This window comes from Tribolium castaneum, chromosome 8 (assembly GCF_031307605.1).
Source record: "Tribolium castaneum strain GA2 chromosome 8, icTriCast1.1, whole genome shotgun sequence".
NCBI lineage: Eukaryota > Metazoa > Arthropoda > Insecta > Coleoptera > Tenebrionidae > Tribolium > Tribolium castaneum.
The window spans coordinates 14,043,360-14,064,732 of NC_087401.1; the positions used below are offsets into that span (position 1 = coordinate 14,043,360).

The 21,373-nt window shown below is 40.1% G+C and overlaps 2 protein-coding genes across 8 annotated transcripts; one reads left to right on the forward strand and one right to left on the reverse strand.

Annotated features, from left to right (window-relative positions):
• Positions 1-1,652: 1,652 nt before the first annotated feature.
• ACC (Acetyl-CoA carboxylase) lies at positions 1,653-14,381 on the reverse strand. Of its 7 annotated transcripts, none has more exons than XM_008196521.3 (11): positions 13,287-13,443; positions 13,132-13,215; positions 11,633-11,894; positions 9,876-9,993; positions 5,565-9,818; positions 5,309-5,510; positions 4,979-5,256; positions 2,636-4,159; positions 2,420-2,590; positions 1,988-2,131; positions 1,653-1,939 (listed from the first exon to the last, which is right to left on the reverse strand). In XM_008196521.3, exons 3-11 carry the CDS (start codon positions 11,824-11,826, stop codon positions 1,820-1,822), a joined length of 7,005 nt encoding a protein of 2,334 aa, XP_008194743.2. In that variant the 5' UTR covers positions 11,827-11,894; positions 13,132-13,215; positions 13,287-13,443; the 3' UTR covers positions 1,653-1,819. The 7 variants fall into 7 exon arrangements, with proteins under 7 accessions (XP_008194743.2, XP_015836339.2, XP_008194741.2 ...); XM_015980853.2 differs by having other exon boundaries at positions 13,066-13,215; XM_008196519.3 differs by lacking the exons at positions 13,132-13,215; positions 13,287-13,443 and adding an exon at positions 14,146-14,381.
• A 1,288-nt stretch (positions 14,382-15,669) lies between these two features.
• On the forward strand, positions 15,670-19,985 carry rad50. The gene is made up of 2 exons (XM_964690.4): positions 15,670-15,879; positions 15,936-19,985. Exon 2 carries the CDS (start codon positions 16,006-16,008, stop codon positions 19,933-19,935), a length of 3,930 nt encoding a protein of 1,309 aa, XP_969783.2. The 5' UTR covers positions 15,670-15,879; positions 15,936-16,005; the 3' UTR covers positions 19,936-19,985.
• Positions 19,986-21,373: the final 1,388 nt, after the last annotated feature.

Genomic DNA, 21,373 nt, shown 5'->3' on the forward strand with positions numbered 1-21,373 from the left:
TTTATTATTATTATTAATTATTAATTATTATTAATTATTATTATTATTATTATTATTATTATTATTATTAATTATTAATTATTATTATTATTATTAATTATTATTATTATTAATTATTATTATTATTATTATTATTATTATTATTATTATTATTATTATTATTATTATTATTATTATTATTATTATTATTATTATTATTATTATTATTATTATTATTATTATTATTATTATTATTATTATTATTATTATTATTATTATTATTATTATTATTATTATTATTATTATTATTATTATTATTTCAAAACACGTTTCCCATAGCAACGTTTTAAATTAAAATGTTCCAACAAAAAAAGTTTGAATAACACTCGCATACGCTCGTTGCATAACGACAGCCCACGAAATTTAAGCTTGTGTTTTCACACTCGTATTATTAATAACCACTATATACGAGAATAAGAATAAGTAAAATATTATCATTATACTTTTTTTAGTTTTTTTTTTAATATAATAACTTACATGTTGTTGCCATGGCCCTCCACTCATTCCTGTTATTGTTCAAGTTTATTTGTTAACACAAGTTTAACTCAAACTGAACTGAAATTTATTTAAAAAAGCTGTTTCTGTAAATTTACTTTCGAATCCTGTAATTTCTTAGATCTTTATCACTAATTATTATATCATTAAAAGCAATTTTTTTCATATTTATTGTGAAAGTAAGTAGTATATGGGCTAGACGGCCTCCAGAAGTCTATTTTAACATTGTTGGTCTGTATTTTTTTGTGCAATTTAGGCCCATGCTCTATTTTTTCATCGTACGTAATCAAATATTTTTTACACTCAAGTCTTTATAATATTTATTTTTTTCTTTGCGCGAAAAATTGCTACTTCCAAGTTTTTTCATGCACTTTTGGACCAGCTTGTGTACGATGTTAACGCACGTATCTGACATGTGTTTGTCCAAATCGGGCACAGGTCATAATTCTTCGCCGCAGAACTGGAAATAACCAGTTAAGAGAAACTCAATTAGAATAATGATTAGATTATTGATAGTTCTTTCGTAATAATAATTTGTAAACATTCGAGGTAAGCATTTTTTTATCCAAGCGAATTCAACTGGCTGAAATTTTCCCAGGATGAATAGCGCATTTTTTCTGCTAGATGCGTCGTTTGGTTTTTATCTATTTGGTCTAGTATTTATTGTTATTGTTTCAGATCTAAATTCAGAAACGAGTTCCTCTAACCGAAAAAATTATATCATAGGGTGAGGGGTCAATTTTGATAGCCGCGTTCTGGTTATTTCCAGTTTTGTGTGATAAACTTGTTGTGTTTTTTCGATTTTTATTTTTAATCGGCCATGAATGTGCATTTTTGCCTTCACTTCTCGTATCGCATTTCGAAAAAATTGCAAAAACACTTCAAGGAGAAATAACTCACTTACCATTATTCTGGAAACTTTGGGAAACTAGGAAAAAAAACGCTCTCCCACTTTTAAATACCGCTCAAAAAACTATTTTTTTTTCCAAGGTTGGACACGTGACCACTTATTGTCCATTTATGTCATTATTTGTGTTTACTGTGGCAATTAGTAACCATTTTGTTTCAATATTGGTTGCGTGTCTAATTATTATTAAGGGGAAAATAAAAATCGCAAGTTTTCAAAAAAATTTATTTTATAACAAAGTCTCGGGCAATTCCAACAATATATAACAATTATTCCTAACACCTATCATTTCCAGGAAAAATAAATACAACAGAAACATAAATAAAGCACAAACCTATTTACAATAAGTCTTAGATTAGTTTTTGTAAAAATAGAATTTTAGTCTATATTTTCGACCGAACCTAGCTGCGACAAAGTCCTTATCACTTCGGCTTTTTGATTATCTGATAATTTTTGAATGATTTGAACCACAGCGTCGAGGGCCACGTCCGGACAGTCCTGCCAACCATAAAATTATTTCACAAAAAAAAATATTTTTTTAATTACCTCAAGCGCCACGTTGATTTGGTTGATAACAGCGTCTTTTTTCACACAGTGGAGGTTGTAATTGATTATTGACTGACTCGGGGGCTTCCGGAGCTGGTCCTCCAGCCAGTGCACCACAGTCTCATTATTGTCCCATTTGTAGCCCTAAAAACAAAATTTTGCTCGAGAATTGATTGCGCAACGCAAAAACCCGCCAAAATACGAGTTATGACCAATTTTGACGTTTGCGCCAGTTTTTTGACGTTTGAAAATACGTTCATCGGATAATTTCACGCGTCAAGGTCACTACTTTAAATGGCTGTTTTCGAGTGTTTTGGAGTAAAAACTAACTTTTTCAAAAAGTACATTAAAAAACGGTAAATTGGATCGAAATTCTGTCAAATTTTGACGATTTGAAATACGTTCATTGGATCTTTTCACGCGTCTACCTACCTCAGTCGAACCCTTATCTTCAATAAACCACCTCCTCAACATCGCCTCCCCTTGCCCCACCCCCAGCATCGGTTGTGCGTCAAGTAAGGCCGTCACCACCTTATCCTGGAGTAACAACCTCCTCAACCTCCAATACAAAATCGATCGCGATTTCCTCCAAGGCACTATATCCTGTAACAAAACCTCATTTTCTCAACCTCAAAGTGTCACACTCACATTAATGGCCCCTTTCTCCAACATTCGTTCGGGTGTATCGTGCAAATCGGCGAAATGTACCGACACTTGATGATACATCGGCATTAAGAAATTTTCTCTTTCGGTAATTTTCGCCTCCAAATCCACAACTTCTTGTGGCTTTTTCTGCTCGATAGTTTGCGAAATACTCGATGTGCGTTCACCCATCGGTCTCGTCTGATTAAACTTGACAATTTTCTCATCCAACTCCCTCAAAACTGGATCAATCCGATGCATAGTTTTCAATAAATCCTTTTTCCGGTACTTAATTTCGACAATCCCTTCCGGTTCCAAAACCCCGCCCCTTGATTCCGGATCGGCGTACATTTCCATATAGCGCGAATTAATCGTGGGGTCAACGACCGCCCAAGCCCCGCCTCTCAACTCGCCATTGGGCGGTATATAAATGATAACCGGCTTGCGATACTGTCTCAACCCATCAACAATATACGCCCCAAACTTCATGATTTGCTCGTACATATCCTTCATACCGCCACTAAACCCTCGCCAATTGGCGAAAATGAACAGTGGGAGGTCCTCACGCGAGAAATCGGCAATCGATTGGGCAGTCTTATACGCCGAGTCGGGGAACCACACTTGCCCCGCCTGCGACACCGTCTTCGCCTCCGAATCCAAGTTGGCCGGATCAGCCGGTAAATTCAATTCAACGGTTCGCGTCTCGACCGCAATCACCCCGACGGGGATTCCCCCCAAACGGGCCCGGCCTGCTACGACCGTTTGCGCCCACGGTTTCATAATTTCCGACCAGGAATCACGATCGAAAAACCCACTCTCCCAGTTTTTGGGGTCGAGGGGCGAAGCACGACCTTCCAGCATCCAGCGCGGGTCGTAGGGTGCCTTGGTTGGGATAAAATCAACCTCGCGTTCGATCGGATCGATGGGTTTGATGACTGGCAGTGGGCTGTTTTTGTCCCTCGGGACGTAAGAAAGCCATTTCAACACTGTTGCAATACCGTCAAGGTCGCCCTGTTCCACCTTGTGTGAAACACCGTTGTTGTACATGATTTGGATGCCGCCTAGTTGGTTGTTTGAAGCGTAGACTTGACGGCCGAGGAGTTTATTTAAGGCACTGTAACCGGTCAAAATAATATGGGAGTTTTCGATTTGGATGACTCTTTGTCCCAGTCGGACTAGATATGAGCCGATTCCGATCGCTCGACACGAAACCATTGATATTGTGACGATTTCGTCATAGGCTCGGGATGTTTCGCCGGCGATCATTCCAGCGTATCGCAAGTTTTCGACACCTAAACCGTCATCTTTGCCTATAATGTCGGTTAGTTTGTAACGCGACTCGCCCTCGTCTTCGATCAAGACAGCTCTGACCGAATTCTGGGCCGAAACTTTGGCATAGTCCTCCGGTGTCAGGTATAGGTAACGGAACCCTTTGTCGGGTTCGTTGTTGTCTTCCCATGCGATTTTATACGAATTTTTCACTTCTTCGGCCAAGCCGATGCGAGCGCCACTGTTGGCGGCCAAATAAATCTAGAAACAACAGTCAAATGTTTTACACTATATGATTCAGAAATAAAATTAACTAGACGCCCTCTGGTGATGACTTTTGAACTATGTCGAAAACAGTAAAGAAATTTTCGTAATGCCACATTTAACTGACATTTAATGAATTGTTCAACAATTTTGCGTATATAATGTTAATTACTTACAATAGAAAGAATCACTTTAAAAGTACGTAGTGGTAAATACTAGCGTTGACTTTGGTTCTGTAGTTTTTCGTGGTATAAAGTGTTTATTGTTGGAACTTGAAAGTGGATAAAAAGTGAAAAATATTTAAATTTTGTTTACAAAGTGTTATCAAACAGTTGTCTAATTAAAGATTATAAGTAATGGATCACAGCGAACACAAAGTTTGGTTCAAGAAACCAATAAATTAGTGAAGTGTGTGAATTTTAGGTTAGAATTTTCCACTGAAAAAATCATAAAATGCTTCGGTAAATCTACAAAACTACAATAAAGATTAACAACTGCTGATACATTTAAACGTAAATTATGCCAAAAGATAGGCTTTTCAATGTCTTTGTAATAATTTTCCAATAAAGAAAGTGAACCAAACAGTCATTCGTTATTCGTGTTTTCCTCGTCATCTCTCATTTGTCAACATAAGTTTCTTGCATCAAAGATGCAATAATCATTCCGCATAGGCAATGCAATAATTGTGAAGCCCCAAAATTCGTACAACCCTCAAACTATCCGAATAAACATTTTCCCGCCATTTATGGTTACTGTTTTCGACCTAGCTCAGTGGCGCCCCCAACGGTAATTTTACTTCCGAATACTACCACTTACTCTTGGTATTTTCATACATCGCGCAATTTCGCTAGCCAATCCAAACACCTTATCCTCACGTGGCCCAAACGAGCCAATCATATGCGTTATATCATTAGCTATAACAATAACATCACGGCCATCTGGATACTCTGGAGTGTATAAAGTGAGGCGCCACGCAACCATCCCTACGTTATTTTCGCCAGGGACGCGTTTTTGTTCAATTAATCGACTCTCGGTTTCGGGATCGAGAATCAATTCGACGAAATCCATAAGTTTATCGGGCGGTTGTATATGTTCTAAATAAAACAAATGAATCGTTACGAAAATTGCCGGTTGTAACAAACAAACCCGAAATCCTCTGATTCATGTATTGCTTCCATTGCAAATCAACCATCTGTCTAAACATATCGGGATAATCGTAAACATAGGTCGTCCCAGCCGACTGCGCCAAAAAGCGTTTTTGTTGCAAATAATCCTTGGCTAGGTATGGAGTCGAGATGGGGAGACCATGCATCGGCCCTTGCTTCTTACCATACGCCCTAAACTTGATCTAAAAGTTGCCAACTTAAGTACTAACTCTTCAAAAACGTAACACAACACTCACAATTCCCGTATCCGGATCCACTTCCTCGGTATACATATTGATATCCAGGTAGTAACCACTATCATTAGCCAGACACAAACGAATCGTTTGAGTCGGAGCATTGGGCGCCAAACGTATGATCATCTTAAGCTCGGCTTGTAACACCCTCAACTTCCATAACCTTGGTCCGTAACGCATCACCATACTAGTCACAGCCTCCTCAATCTTCGCCGGATCCATAATCACAGTCGGGATAAAGTTCAAGAAGATGTGGTTACAGTCAGTGCGACGTGAATGCGGGTGCGAAAACGCCACCTCTAGCTCGTCCATTGCCTCAAGCAGCACCCTCTCACCCTCGTTTTGGAGGTACTCAAACGACGCCTCCTTCGTTATCAAATCGCTATGTCTTATGATACTCCTGATGAAAAACCTATAATCGGTCACTTCCTTGCCGCCAATCCCCTTAGCCTTGCCCAAATACAGATGCATCTTTTGATTGGACGTTGGAAGGGCTTCCAGATTGTAATTCCTCATGCGGTTCAATTCCAATTGGAAGGCACAAGCCGGCTCCAAATGCCGATAAATCTTGTCCTCCTTGAAGTCATCGCGTGACCTAAACGTGAAAAACTTGGGACTTTGTTTGTGCTTCAAGGCGGCGAAAGTAATCCGTCTGATCCCGCGACTGATCAACTCCTCCTTGTGTCGCACACAGAAACCCCCAAAGATTTTACTCATACTACTATCGTCCGTATCGCCCTTATCCTTGATCCCCACATGGAGGATATGGATAGGTTCATGCATACAACTCTCCTCGCCTCCTCGTTGTCCCTCCAGCGACAAACTCACATTAATCGAAGTACTGTTCCGACTCTCGGAACCACTCTCGACCGCGATCAAATCCTTGGCGGAAATGGTCGCCGGATTCGCAAAATCCTCAATCAAATCAAGGATCTCGTCGGCGTATTGCTCAAACTCTTGGAAGTTTTGGAACGCGGCCATGCACCCCGTTCTTTGGAACGTATCCACGACTTTCGGCCCATCTTCACTCTCCTTGAAATCGTCTAACTTAATCAAGCGGTTTGGGTGCGTCGGTGGTAGTAGAAACTGAAAATGGACAACTGGTACTTCCCCCGATAGTTCCAAATGTTGCAAACAGGTGATGTCGTAACTGGTGTACGCCCTCCGGACGTACACTTCCAGCGCCGCGTTACACACCGCCCTATTGGCATGGTAGAAGAAATCGTGCAAAATATCAAAGATTGAAGTTTCCGAAACGATTAGCTTTTGTAAGTTTTCGGGGTGGAACTCATGCCCGTACATATCAACGGCCGAGAGGAAAATGCTCTCCATTTGGTTGTGGCGTAGCTCATAGGCGGGTTGGTGTGCGGCGATTAGCACCTGGCGCGCACGTAGTGCCACTCGGGAGTGTTCGCTACGATTGAGCGAGGTCAGTTCGGTTAAAGCCGGTGCCAGTTCATCGGTCAGTCCCGGTTCGTTTGACCATAAATGGTCAATCAACATTGTTACTAGAAGGTTTTTTTTGGCCACTTGTGAGTGGCTGAAAATCGTATTGGAGACACTCTGCATGTCATCCTTGTGTTTTTCGCGCAACAACGCCACACACTTATCGTAGGAACCTTGCTGGAATTGACTCTCGACGTCGTAGTATTGACGTAACAATTCCTGCACCGCCACCTTCATACGGCCCCGAATGCCGTTCCGGTAACGTTGCACCAACTGGACTATACTCTCAGTGGCGAGGAAGAAACCGTCACGTTCCGTCCGTTTTTGCATACTGGCGGCATGACTGTCAATAACACTGGCGATTTGCTGGCTTGGAAACTGTGCCAGGACACTTGTGATATTGCGTTCGTAGAGACTCATAAGTCGGCGGATTTTCTTCTCAACGGCTGGAGGAATGCGGCCCGAGATTGACGCCATGACTTGTTGTAACTCCAACAAGGGCAAACTCGGGTCTCGCAGACTTGACATAAACTTCTCGATCACTTCGCGCAGTCGGGGCGCATTATAGGGGTCAGGGAGGCAATAACCCGCCAATGTGTTCTCAAGGACAGCCTTGTAACTGTTATGGATGTGGTTGAGTTTTTCCGAAACTATGGGCTGGGAAACGTCCAATTCCGGAAACGGACCTTTATAGAGCATAGCTTTGGTCACAAGTGAGGGATCGTCAAGTTCTAGCGATGCTATCGTAGAGCCGGCTTCCAACACAGCACCAGGTCGCTTGACGTAGAAAATCGTGCCACTTTCACTCGACGTGAGCGTCATTACCATTTTCATGACTTCGATCTCGGCGTAGGCTTGGCCCTTGTCAACATGGCCGCCGTCGTCAATCAGGAAACTTATGAGTTTACCGGCTGAGGGTGAGCGCAGGATTGTCGGGTCGTTTTCTTTCTCGAAAACGACAGTTTGGTTCCCGATTACGATGCGGTACCGGTCGACTTCCTCCTTCATGTAGGTGGTGAAGGAGGAACCGTCCACTGATAGTAGAATCCCGCCATCGGTCAACCGGTGCACTTCGATCTCCTTGAAAGTACCATTCATCATAAGGAAATAGGTGTTGGGTCCACTTTTGGTCGCTTGGACTTTGTATTTGTTACCACCATGTATCAATTCCACGTCTACGACGTTGGTCAAAGTGTTCGATCCTTGAATTTGGCCACGTTCTAACGAATTTTGAAACTCCTGGAAGGCCGTACTTATGGTCTTATCGGCAATGTGCAAGGAACCACAAATCACACCCAACATTACGTTGGGTTTCTCCGACTCAACCTTCTCACTGATGAGGATGTCCAACCACGCGGTGTCAATAGTATTCTCTTGGAAACTCTTAGTTTCGAGTAACGTGATTAGGTATTCGACCGTCGTCCGAAAATCACCCCTGATGCTCAACTCCTTCAACGCAATCACTAGATTTTCCCTTGCCTGTTCCCGATTCTCGCCCCACGAGAAGCAATGACCAAATTGCGAATCGGCAAACTCGTGTAAACCACCAGATGCCGCCACCGAGAAATACCCCCATACGTTTTTCGACGACCGGAAATTCAATTCTTGAACGGTCCCCGAACTTGGTTTAAAACCTTCATCGGGGTTTTCCGACGTGATCCGAGCCGCGATTACGTGCCCCCACGGCTGTGGTTTATGTCTGGGTTGGTCGAAATCAATCTCGGAGTTACCCCATGGTGATTCCCCATACAACAACCGAATGTCTTTGATGTAGTGCAAAGGCAATCCCATTGCAATTTGCAACTGGGCTGCTGGTAAATTCACATCGGACACCATCTCGGTGCACGGGTGCTCCACCTGAAGCCTCGGGTTGAGCTCCAGGAAGTAGTAATGCCCGGACGTATCGTACAAATACTCCACTGTCCCGGCCGAGACGTAACCCACCATTTTGGCCAAACGCACAGCCGCCTTTTCCATGTCTTCGAACACGTCCGAGGCGGCTATGACCGCCGGCGCCTCCTCGATGATCTTCTGGTGGCGGCGTTGAATGGAACAGTCACGCCCGAACAGCGAAATGGCGTTACCGTATTGGTCGGCCAATAACTGGACTTCAAGATGGCGCGCACACTTGGCCAGTTTCATTACAAAGATAGGGGAACCCGGAATTTCGGTTTGTACTTGTCTAAAGGCGGCTGGGAAATCATCCGCGTTTTCAACCTTCCGGATGCCTTTGCCCCCTCCACCTTCCGACGCCTTGATCATGACCGGGAATCCGATTTTTTGGGCGGCTGCCAGGCCTTGTTCCGCCGTTTGGACGCACCCTCGAGCGAACAAATCGGACGATATCTTGATTTTCTTCCCGGTGTATTGGGCCTTGAGGTCGGAGCCCGACCATGGAAGGGTGGGGATGTCGGCGGTTTGGGCGACAATACTCGAGGCGATTTTGTCGCCCAGAGCCCACATTGCCTTATCGGGTGGGCCAATGAAAGCAATACCGTTTTTATGTAAAAGTTCGGGTAGTTTCGGGTTTTCCGAAGCGTGACCCCAACCAGCCCAAACGGCTTGTACCTGAAGTCGGGTCGCTATATCGACGATGAGTTCCACGTTGGCGTAGTTGTTATTATTTGTACCGCCAGGCACTGGGACGTAGTGATCGGCCATTTTGATGTACTCTGCGTTGGCTTTGAGGTCCTCAGGTGTGACCATTACGACAAAACGAACCGCACGTTCATTCTTGAACATTTCGTACGACCAACGACGCACCGAACGCATGCATTTGACCGCCGCAATTCCATTATTGGCAATCAGAACCTGGAAATTTTCAAAATTCCCGCGTTTCTGTAACGCGCCAAATTCAAATCAACTCACTTTATTGATGACTTTGGTCCCGTTGAAACGCTTGACGAACTCCTCCGGTGTGGCAACGGTGAAATCCTTCTCTTGGAGGCGATTTTGTAACATGACAGTGCCTTGTGACATGCTCGGCCTTTGAAAAAACCACATTTGACAAGTTTTGACATATGTCAATTGTCATGTTTTTGAATTCTCGCGCCATTTTACTTACGTGAGCGTTTTTCCGGGTTGGAGGCGAGAGGATTCGGCCATCCAATCGCACGATTGGACATTTTCATTGGTGTCAGTGTCGACATCGACATTTTCAGTGATTGTTATTTCGATTTCGGGCGGTGTTACTTCCTCTTCTTCGTCACCGATGACGAAACGTTTACTGTTTCGACGATTTAGCGGACGTTTGAGCATTTTGACACTTTGATAGACGTTTAAAGTGCGTAAAAAATGTCATAAACGAAAGAGTGCCATCTATGCGGGAAAGAATCAACATTTAGTTGACAGTTGTCAGGTTTTTGACAACACTGCCTACTACGCGGGAAAAGTCAACTCTGGTGTCAAATATTTGACATTTAAACACTTGAAAATTGCAAAATTTTGACAAATTTTAACCGACCTTGGACCTAAGGCAAACTTTTGACAATGTTCAAAATCTTCATTTCGCTAATTTTTTCAGTAAAATACATAAATTTAAAGAAAAAAAAAATCAATCTAGTCATCTGTATTAACTGTCATTCACTCGAAAATTGTCAAATTTTCACATATTTTACCCTTGACTTTTAAATCAAATTTTCAAACGCCACCGTGACGTCAATGCCAACTTAACTAATTAAAAACAATACAAGTCACACATTGTACATTTTTTATCAAAACAACTTTTTTTGACCATCAATTCTATTTTTAAACTTCGAATGTCAATAACAACGGAAGATTCCCTTAATTTTTTGTTAGTTTTTTTTCTAGCTTGGAACTTTAGTATATTTAACCTTGAAGAAAAAATGTAATCAAAAGTTAATTGTTTGTCAATTTTGTGTATAAAATCATAATTGTTTAGCAATTCTGTGAATAAATTGGTTTTTTTTAAATGTAATTGGAACAGCTGATTTGTCAAAGTCTGACCGGTTGATAAAGTCGTACCACTTCCTAATCCAATTACGCTAATCTGATAAATGATAACACGTCGGAAACCAAACTGCCATTCTATTTCTGTCTCAAGTGTCGCACTTGACTTTATGCACCATGTATTAAAAAGTTGCCACTTCAAGGCCACGACTTGATCGACACGATCACCTCCCCCAAATTTCCCACTGGCCTAATTTCCACCAGTTCGAATTTTCCCACGTTCGAAATGAATTTACCTGACTTTCCCTTGTTTTTTTACATTATATACGCGAAAAACCGGTGACGTGACACTTCAATCTAGTGGTCCATGCAAACAAGTGAGTAATTTTGACAGGAATAAATGAAAAACGGGCGGAATCACGGCCAACTCGATCGATTTTCGACGCGACTGTGCAAACACGAAACGTCGACTGATTCAAAAGAATTTTTACTGTTGTTGGGTTTGCAACAACAGGTGGACGTGGTGGTGGGCAGGACCGGATTCGCATGGGTTTAGTATTACTATATGGGTTTTTGCCGCTGGGTTGGTACCAATTTTTCCGACACTGACACCTTGAAATTGCCTCTTATCGTCAAACATTTCCATTGAGACAACGGCGCTCATTAAAATTTTTTCTTTGCTAATGGCGGGAAAATTCAAAAATTCAGAGACTCACTTGAGCCGTTTGCGTTTTTCGATGAGTGCCTTTTGCTCCTGGGGGGTGAGGCCCCCTTGGCCATCGGAGCGCGCAGCTGGGGGTAAATTATCGAAGGAATCTCCATTTTGGGGGAAAATGTCCTCTTGTTCCCTACTTTCGTCCCCCAAAGTCCACTGGACTCCGTTTTCGATTGTTTTGTCCGTTTCGGTCATTTTTGAGTTTTCCACTTCTTCAAGGTCGATTTTTTGCCAAGAGGAGTCGGAGTCCGACGACGTTTTTTCTGGAAATTTTCATAATTTTGTGACCTTGAGTCGGGTCATAGTCGGCTGTGAGAGTAGCGTGCGATTGTTTTTTTTTCTGAATCTAGACGCGCTTGTGTTTGGATAGAAGCTTTTATTGATAAAATATGTGTAAACATTGATTCATAGACTAACATTTAAGTATTTGACGATCTGCTGAGAGTGGTTAGATATTTTTTTTTACTGTTATTGTTCTAAGGATAATATTGACCTGACATGACCTAAGTGTTTTTCTTTTTCATATAAACAGTAAAAAAAAATGTTCTAATAATAGTAACAAGTTAGCTAATACAATAATCAAGATATTTTATCGCGTTGATTGCAAGAATTGCCAACTGGATTTGTTTTTCTTATTTTTGTTTGTTACATTTTATTTTTGCAAAGTGTGTCATTTCACGTGAACCTTATTTTTGTTTAAATTATTAGTTTCTTGTGTTCAAATGTTTTAATAAATAAATTAATAAAAAAGCAGGCTTGTCAATAGGATTTACATTTCAGAAAAATTCCAATTTGAAAAAAAAACATGAAAAAACAAACTTGAAACTTGTTAGTATTACCAAATTAATAAAAATTCTACATTTTCAGTGATTTATAAAAAAAAATTATATACATTTGAAAATTCTTAATATGTAGTTTCTGATTTTTTTTCTTCCATCTTAGTAGTTATTTTAGCACTGACACATATGTACACTCTGTTGTTTTGAAAATGTCGTGCCAGTGTAGTCGAGATTTCGGATGCCATTTTTTACATACTGAGTGTACTATCATTACAAAAACTGAAATAAATAAAAATTAGAAAAAAATGACTCTTTTTTTGTTAAAATTAAATAAAAAAATCTACCAAATTCTAATAAATTTACAGAAAAAAAAAACAAAAATACGAATTTCTGGCCTGACCTGCTTGTTAAAAAAATTAGAAAATATATCCAAACAATTTAATGATTAAAAAAACTTAAGAACAAAAAAGTCTAGCTCTCAAAAAAAATATAAATCTAGTAACCTGGACAGATTAAATTAAAAAATTCTTTTTCGAAACAAAAATTCAAGAACATAATGAAAATTCTGGACTTTTGGCAATTATAAAAAAGGAAATTCGTTTTTAGCAAATAACAAAAATAAGAAAAACAATGAAAAATTAATAATGAAAATTACCCAAATCATGCAATTTAACAAAACCAGCTATTACACTAACAATACCGTCAAATTGAATCAACTCACGCTAGTACACTTCGCTGCAAAACTAACGCTCCCCTCAAAATCCACCTCTTAATGACATTGCACGTCCCCTAGCTGTACTTTTGCCTTTATTGACAAAAACATTACATAACTCAATTTTTTCCCCCCAAAAACAAAAAATACAAAAAAAATCTCACCGGTTCTTTCCCAATAATTCCACAACTTATCCCAAAACTGAGCCAACATAAAACCTAACTAAGCCCAGCAAAGGCCATCGAAACAACTGAATTAAAATTACAGAAATTGTCCAAATATCGAATCGATAACCTTGCTATTGGTACCCTTGTTATGACATTTGCAGAGAAAAGTCGCTGATAAGCCGCGTGTCGAACGAGTGACCAAAACACTCTCTTATCAATCATTTTTCAAGATGCACGCAACACGCCATCCGATTGGTCCAAAATTCGTATTAAAGGTCTCAAAGGTCGCGCTCGGTTAGGCAACCAAATATACACGCGAACATGTGGCATGTTCGAATCTGGCCAATCACGCGCCATTTCGCACAACTGCTGACGTCGCTCCGCCAATCAGGCCTTTGTTGTCGTTTTTTTCTCGCTAATCGAATTAGACAGTGATAGAAATTCTTTTGTGATGAGTCGGAAAAAACAGTTACTTCATTCATAGGTGATGCGATTGTCACTCACCTCAAATAATTGAAAAGCAGTGTTTTTGGTCACGTGTTCGCATTTTTCTAGGTTTTTCACCGACAAAAATTTGAATTGATTAACACATAAAAGAATATTAATTAATGCTAAACGAGGTTAAAATTGATTTTTACCATAGAACTTTTTATAGACATATCTGAAGCCACAAAACATTTCAAACTGACCGTAAACTGGCCCGTTAATTGCGTTTTAAGCGCATAATTGGGGAGCATTAACGCAATTTTCCAGTACAAGTGTACTTGAAATTTTCCCAAAATTAGTGCACATTCCAGTTTGGTCCCCTCCGGGTGGCCGAAAACCGGTTCTGCACCTAAATAAACACTAAACTTACCGAAAAAGTTCCCAATGATGCAAGTTTCCGACTTTTTTCAAACGAACCAAATCACATAACCTCAAAGCTGCACCACCGATTTTTTACGACTGTTTCTTTCCAAATCAATTGAAAACAATTACGTTGGCACTTCGTCGACATAATTCAATCAAAAGCTTGAATATTTATGGATTTTTGCATACAATTTACATTTTTTTTCATCGAATTTTCAAGCGAGTGCTCGATTAGAGGAGAAATTTTAAGTTGGGTTATGAACCGTGGGGCAGATGGGTGTGCGTTAATTGGCTAGGCCAGGGCCGGACCCACTTTATTTCAAAGAAGGGAGAACGGTTTTGATTTTTTTCCCAAATTTTTTTACTCTAATTGACATTAATTACACTGTCAGCTGTCAATCGTTTAAAAAAATCTGGTAAAAATACACAAAAGGTGGCTGGGATTTCCTGTATGCCTTGAAATTAGTAGAGTATAAATTGTTACTTCTGGGCCAGGACATTTGGCGTCTTATTAAAAATCAAGGTAGAATCTTACAAATTTTAAGTCGCTTTAAGTTGTTTTTTCGGATGGTTACTTTTAGAAAAACAACAAATTTGTAGGATTCTACCATGTTTTTTCATGTGCCCAATTTTTGGTGGTCTACACATATTTGGATACTTTTGGGGTGGATAAAAATTAATGATTTATGAGAGGTTTTAGGCCTTTTTTAGTTGTTGACTTTTGGGAAAACAGTCAAATTTGTAAGATTCTACCTTGATTTTTAAGACGCCAAATGTCCTGGCCCAGAAGTAACAATTTATACTCTACTGAAATTAAACCAATTCGCAAATTAAAACCTGAAATAATGGACTTCGGAGCGTCAGAGTTGTTTTTTTGATTTTTTTAGATTAGCCAACCTTGCGAATTCCTTCAATAATTCACTAGTGCAAAATAGTTTTTATAATTTATATGTTTTTATTACAGTTTCCTGTAATAGTGCCACAATGCCAGTAGTACTTTAAATAGGTGGTTCCCCAAAAAGGGGTCGGTAAGTTAGATTTAGTGTTCTTTAGTAGTGTTCTTTTCACAAAAATTTTGATCGAAATAATTAAAAATAAACTATGGCAATAATCTCACTTACTTATATATTAAGCAAGTAAAGTATCAATTTGAATTATTTTAGGCACTATTTTGAATTTTTTGTTAAAAATATGACGGTTCTTAGAATTCTTGGAATTTTTTGCAAAACTAATTAAATTGTAGCTTCAGAAACTTGAGGTTTTTTCAATTTTTTCACGTTCCGTACATCCCTACTTAATTTTTTTTTTCAACTAAGATCTTTTCATTTGTTGACAAGGTCATGTGAAATTTAGGACCTAAAAAACTTCATTTTTTAAACTGGGATTACAGTTTCCTGTAACACGGTAATATTGTGGCTAAAAACGAATTAAAACCAAGTTGTTTTATTTAATAATTCAATTACTACAGTATTATACTCATTGAGGGCCATTTCGTGATTTGGTGGCAATTTTATTTGAAAATTTGAGGGGCAAACCCGGTCGATAAATTAGATATCTGTCATTGTTTTCTGTATTCGAATTTGAATGTGCAAATAACCTAACTTTCGATCGCGTTAAAATAGCAAACATTTGTCGAAAAACACTAATGTGAGCGCTTATTTCATAACCAGTGTGTTACTCAACACTTGTGCTAACTATTCTTTATCAAATTTGCAAGTGTTACGAGTTTTTTTAACCCAAAGTAAGTTAAAATGTGTGGTTAGGTTTTCGACGTTTCTTCACAATACTCTCTTCCAGGACTTGTAAACTCGTCAAGACTTGCATTAACCCTCAATGACACCCAACTACCACATTTTTTAAATCAGCGATGGCAACTTTAGAACGCCTCCAAATCTCCGGCGTTCGCAGCTTTGGCCCCAATGAAGAACACTGCCAAACAATAAAATTTGCGACCCCTTTAACCCTAATTCTGGGCCAGAACGGTTCCGGCAAAACCACTATAATCGAAGCCATCAAGTACGTGTGTACCGCCGAACTGCCCCAAGGGACAAATGGGGGCCAAGGGTTCGTCAACGACCCCAAAATGTCCTCCCTGACCACCACAAGGGGCCAAATTAAACTACGCGTTGTTGACTCGAAAAACAACGCGGTTACGATTAGTCGCATCATGGAATTAACCCAAACTGCAATCAACACGCAACGGTTCAGCTCAAAAGGGGCGACAATCCGTATCGTGAAACCAAACGGCGACGACTCGAGCATTTCCGGCCGTTGTGCCGATATTACAAACGAGTGTTGTCAAATAATGAACGTTTCGTCTTCGATTCTCAATAATGTGGTGTTCTGTCACCAAGAAAACTCCGCCTGGCCTTTGGACGAAGGCAAGAAAGTCAAGGAGAAGTTTGACGAGATTTTCGACGCCCAACAGTCCAACAAATGCGTGGAAATTTACCGTAAACTACTCAAAGAAAAGCAAGAGAAAATCAAGCTTCTTAAACTCGAACTTGAATACAAAAAAGAGAAGAAAGAACAAGTGGATAAAGACAAGCGAGTCTTGCAAGACAAAGAGGCGAAACTTGAGTCATTTGACGGCGAAATCGCGCAAAAAATGACGAAACTACAACCGGTCAAGAAACGAATCGATGAAATTATCGACCTGGAGAAGGTCCTAAGTGAGCTAGAACGCGATTTGGCGACTAAGGAAGCCACGAAAAATGGGCTAGTTGAAGAGCAAAAAACCATCAAGAAAAATCTAGCTTTTGAGTTCGAAGGCACGGACCAAGAACTACAAGACAAGATCAAATCTTTCGAAAACGAGCGTCAAAAGGACGAAACGTTGATACAAGATTTAGTCAAACGCCAGAACGACATTGAAACCAAAAAGCGGGAGATTAACGAAGCGGTGCAGAAAACACAAAGTGACTTGGGACGCTTGAACCAACAGAAAAGTCACAACTTGAAGAAGTGTTGCGAACGCAAAAAATTATTCGACCAGGCTTTGGACAAGTTCCGTGTGAAGATATCGAACTTTGACGACAATACCGGAGCCAAACATGCAATAAATCAGCTAAAGTCCGCTCTAAATGAGCGCCAAGACGATCTGGGGACACTTATTGAAGAGAAAGAATTGGACTTGATGTCTCTACAAGCCACACTTGATGACGTCCGTGCCAAAAGCATCAAAACCCAACAAATCATTTCGTCAAAAAGGCGAGAAGTCACCGATTGTGAGCAAAAAATCGAAAGTGTTTCACTCGAGTTGGCCGCACTTGCCTCCTCTGATGAGTTCCTTCAAGACTACACGAAACGTCTGGAGGCCATCAGTAAGACAATCTTCAACTTGAACAACTCGTTCCGTGAAACCGAAGAAAGCGAACGAATGGAAGCTAGTCGGAGTCAAGTCACGACCTTGGAACACAATCTAGACGGCTTGGAGCGGGAGTATCGCATCCTCCTCCAGAATGATACCGTTGAGGGAAAAATCGAGAGTGAGAGACACCTAATTATGGAAAAACAACGGGAGATTAACAAGATTAAAAGCAAACATGCGGAGAGTCTTCGAGAATTGTTTGGGACACAATCGCCTGACTGCAATTTGAAAGACGCCGTTTTGGCGAAACAGAAAAGTGCAGATCTGGCGCTTCATACACTCAATGAGCAAATCGCGCGGAAACAAAAGGACGTGACCACGCTTGAAGTGCAACTACAGAACCAAATCGAAAGGATTGGTTCCTGCCAAAGGGACTTGAAAACCGGCCGTGAGAAGATATCACAAGTGTGCAACGGACGCGACTTTGACGAAGTCCTAACCCGTTGTTCCGAAAAAAGGGAACGCTTACAGCGGGATAAGGGGAATTACACTTCGGTTAAAATTATCTACAACCAATACATTAAGAAGTTTGAAGAGGAGAGGCCGTGTTGTCCCGTTTGTGAGACAAATTTTTCGGGGAAAACCACAGTCGTCGGTAAGATTATAACAACGTTGAAAAGTAAACTCGATAAAGTCCCTCAACAACTGGCGAAGGTTGAAACCGAGTTAGTTGAAGAGGAGGCGTTGTACAACAAATTGCAACAATTGAAAGTTGTCAATGACGAAATCACTGTCTTGACGAGGGAAAAGCTGCCGGAGCTGGAATCGGGTCTTAACGAGATCAAGCGCGATTACGAGGCGAAAAAAACCGACTTGGAGGCGTTAAAACAACAAACTTGTGGGCCTTTGAAGATTTTGGAAATCTCCAAAAGTGTTATCTCTGATGTTAGCACGCTGGATCAGAATCAAGCCGACGTTGACAAGTCGCAAAAGACAGTCGAGAAGTTAAAACGTGAGCTGGCACTTGTCCCTTCACAGAAATCGAAGCAAGAAGTCGAGGCTGAAATTGACTCGACCAAGGCCGAGTTGAGCGAATTGAGGCGCAAGATTGAGGCGCAAACCAAGAAAATCAACAGCCATAAGGACCGCTTGCAGCAACTGACCCAGGAACGGAACGCTCTGTTTGAGAAGCAAATCCGGATGAAGGACAGTATGCAAAACCGGCCAAACCTTGAAGCACAGTTGAACGAAGCGAACGAGAAACTCCAAACTTTGAGGGGGGAAATAGTGGCGAAAAAGACCGAACTGGAGGATTTGGAAGACGAGTTGGGGAAAATCGAGACGCAGAAAAAAAACCTCGTTCAGGAGAACAAAACTGTCGTTGAGAAGGAACGAAACCAAGTGGCCATGTTTGGCAACCTAGTCCACAACATTGAGAAACTGGAAGGCGAAATTGAGGATTATGTGCGCGAAGGTGTTGACGAAAAGTTGGCGGCGCTTGAAACTACCTTGGGGGAGTTTCGCCAAAAAGAGGCGACTCTTGATCACACGAAAACGAAAATTTTGAATTTACTGTCGGAGAAGAGGGAGGCTTTGGCGAAACATGAGTTGCGCTTCCGGACGTTGCAAAGCAACGTAACTTTGCGCGAGAAAAAGGTGCTTGAGTTGGATTTGGTGTTGAAAATTGAGGATTTGAGGAAGTTGATCGGTGGGCATGACTACCGTACGGTCTACGATGAGAAGTGTGAATTGATTAGGCAAAAAGAGAGTTACGAAAAGACCATTAATAGTATAACTGGCGAGAAGAACGCGCTTTTGGAGACGGTTGACGATTTGCGGCTCAAACTGGCAAAGCCCGATTGGAAAAATGCCTACAGTAACTATATGACAAAGTTGTATGAACTCAAACTGGCCGAATGCGTGGTTAAAGACTTGTTCAAGTACATCACGGTCCTCGAGAAGGCCATTCTGGAGTTCCACGCTACGCGAATGAAGCAAATCAATAAAACAATCCGCGAAATGTGGCGTGAGATATACAGGGGGAACGACGTTGATTACATTGAGATCAAAGCCGAGCACGCTGGCTCCACAACGGCCAATAGGAAACGCACCTATAACTACAGAGTGGTTCAGGTGAAGAAGGGAGTGGAGTTGGAGATGCGGGGGCGTTGCAGTGCCGGTCAGAAAGTCCTAGCTTGTCTCATTATACGTATGGCTTTGGCTGAGACGTTGAGTGCCAATTGTGGGATTTTGGCGCTTGATGAACCGACGACTAATTTAGATAGGGAGAATATTTTCAGTTTGTGCGAAGCTTTGGCCAGGATTGTGGAGTCGAGGCAGAAAGAGAAGAATTTTCAACTGGTGGTTATTACGCACGATGAGGAGTTCATTAATGCGCTTACGAGGGCACAAGGTGTGCCCTTTTTCTACAGGGTGTCGCGGAACCAGGACGGGTTCTCGGTCATTAAGAAGGAATACGCGTTGTAACGTGATTTTTCTCCCATTGTTTATTTTTTTTAATAAAATTTTATGGATAATATTGAAATTTCAATGAAAAAAATGAGACAATATGCGTAAATTAATATTGTATTTACGTAATATTGTTTTTACATGGTACAAAACCTCTCAACGACGGACACCGATGGAGAATCTTTAATTGTGCGTTGTTGAGAGGTGGGAATTTTAATATAGGTTTTGTCACGTTCCTACAAAAATGTCCGTTATTCGGAGGCGTCCATTAAGGGAGGTTTCACTATTTCATAAAGTTAAATCATTGTAAATAAACCTTTATCCGTCTGATTGTGTCTATGAGCAGATTGTTGAACAAGAAAACAATATTCAAACTCAATTTTCTTACATCTTACGTGTTATACAAAAAGAATATTTCAATCAAAATTTTTGTGAAAAGAACACGAAAAACATCAAATACACCTCTCTCATGTCAATTATTAATATAATCAATAAAAATGGTTAGGTAAAGTGGTAAAACTCTGGTTATAAACTTATTTATATTCAGTTTGATAGACAAGACTTTATTCTAAATGTATTTCATGCGTGTTATCCAACTTCAAAATTTACAATTAAACTTGAAAATAATGTAATTCCATATCTTGGAGTTAAATTTTGAATAACACTTATGCGAAAACGCTTAAAGTTCTCGGGTGTCTAGGTATGCGTCTCGCATACGCTCGTTGCATAACGAGAACTCTCGAACTTTAAGCTTATGTTTTCTCACTCGTGTTATTAATAACTATAAATCAGTTTTTCTGCAAATTAAAATCAAAAACTTTTAAATTTATATTGGACACACTAAACAAAAATTGAAAAACAGCATAAAAAACACCAATATAACTTACAATGTACTCGTAAAACTAATCTAACAGCCTTAGTTAATCATTTTAATGAAACAAAACACGAATTTGACTATGATGATGTTAAAGTTCTTGATGAAGAAACACATTATAAAAAAGAAATGATTCATAAACAAACAAAAATCTTGTTAATTTTGTTACGTTCCTACAAAAATGTCCGTCGTGAAGAGGTGTCCGTTATTCGGAGGCGTCCATTAAGGGAGGTTTCACTATGTCATAAAGTTAAATCATTGTAAATAAACCTTTATCCGTCTGATTGTGTCTATGAGCAGATTGTTGAACAAGAAAACAATATTCAAACTCAATTTTCTTACATCTTACGTGTTATACAAAAAGAATATTTCAATCAAAATTTTTGTGAAAAGAACACGAAAAACATCAAATACACCTCTCTCATGTCAATTATTAATATAATCAATAAAAATGGTTAGGTAAAGTGGTAAAAATCTGGTTATAAACTTATTTATATTCAGTTTGATAAACAAGACTTTATTCTAAATGTATTTCATGCGTGTTATCCAACTTCAAAATTTACAATTAAACTTGAAAATAAT

Excerpts from the sequence above, each read along its gene's own strand:
- ACC (XM_008196518.3), bottom strand. The coding sequence starts at position 13,335 with ATGTTGGCTCAGTTTTGGGATAAGTTGTGGAATTATTGGGAAAGAACC. Across the intron at positions 9,994-11,632 it reads GAAAAACGCAAACGGCTCAA|GCCGAGCATGTCACAAGGCA; the intron begins GTGAGTCTCTGA and ends GTTTTTTCAAAG. Across the intron at positions 9,819-9,875 it reads GGACCAAAGTCATCAATAAA|GTTCTGATTGCCAATAATGG; the intron begins GTGAGTTGATTT and ends GAAAATTTCCAG.
- rad50 (XM_964690.4), top strand. The coding sequence starts at position 16,006 with ATGGCAACTTTAGAACGCCTCCAAATCTCCGGCGTTCGCAGCTTTGGC.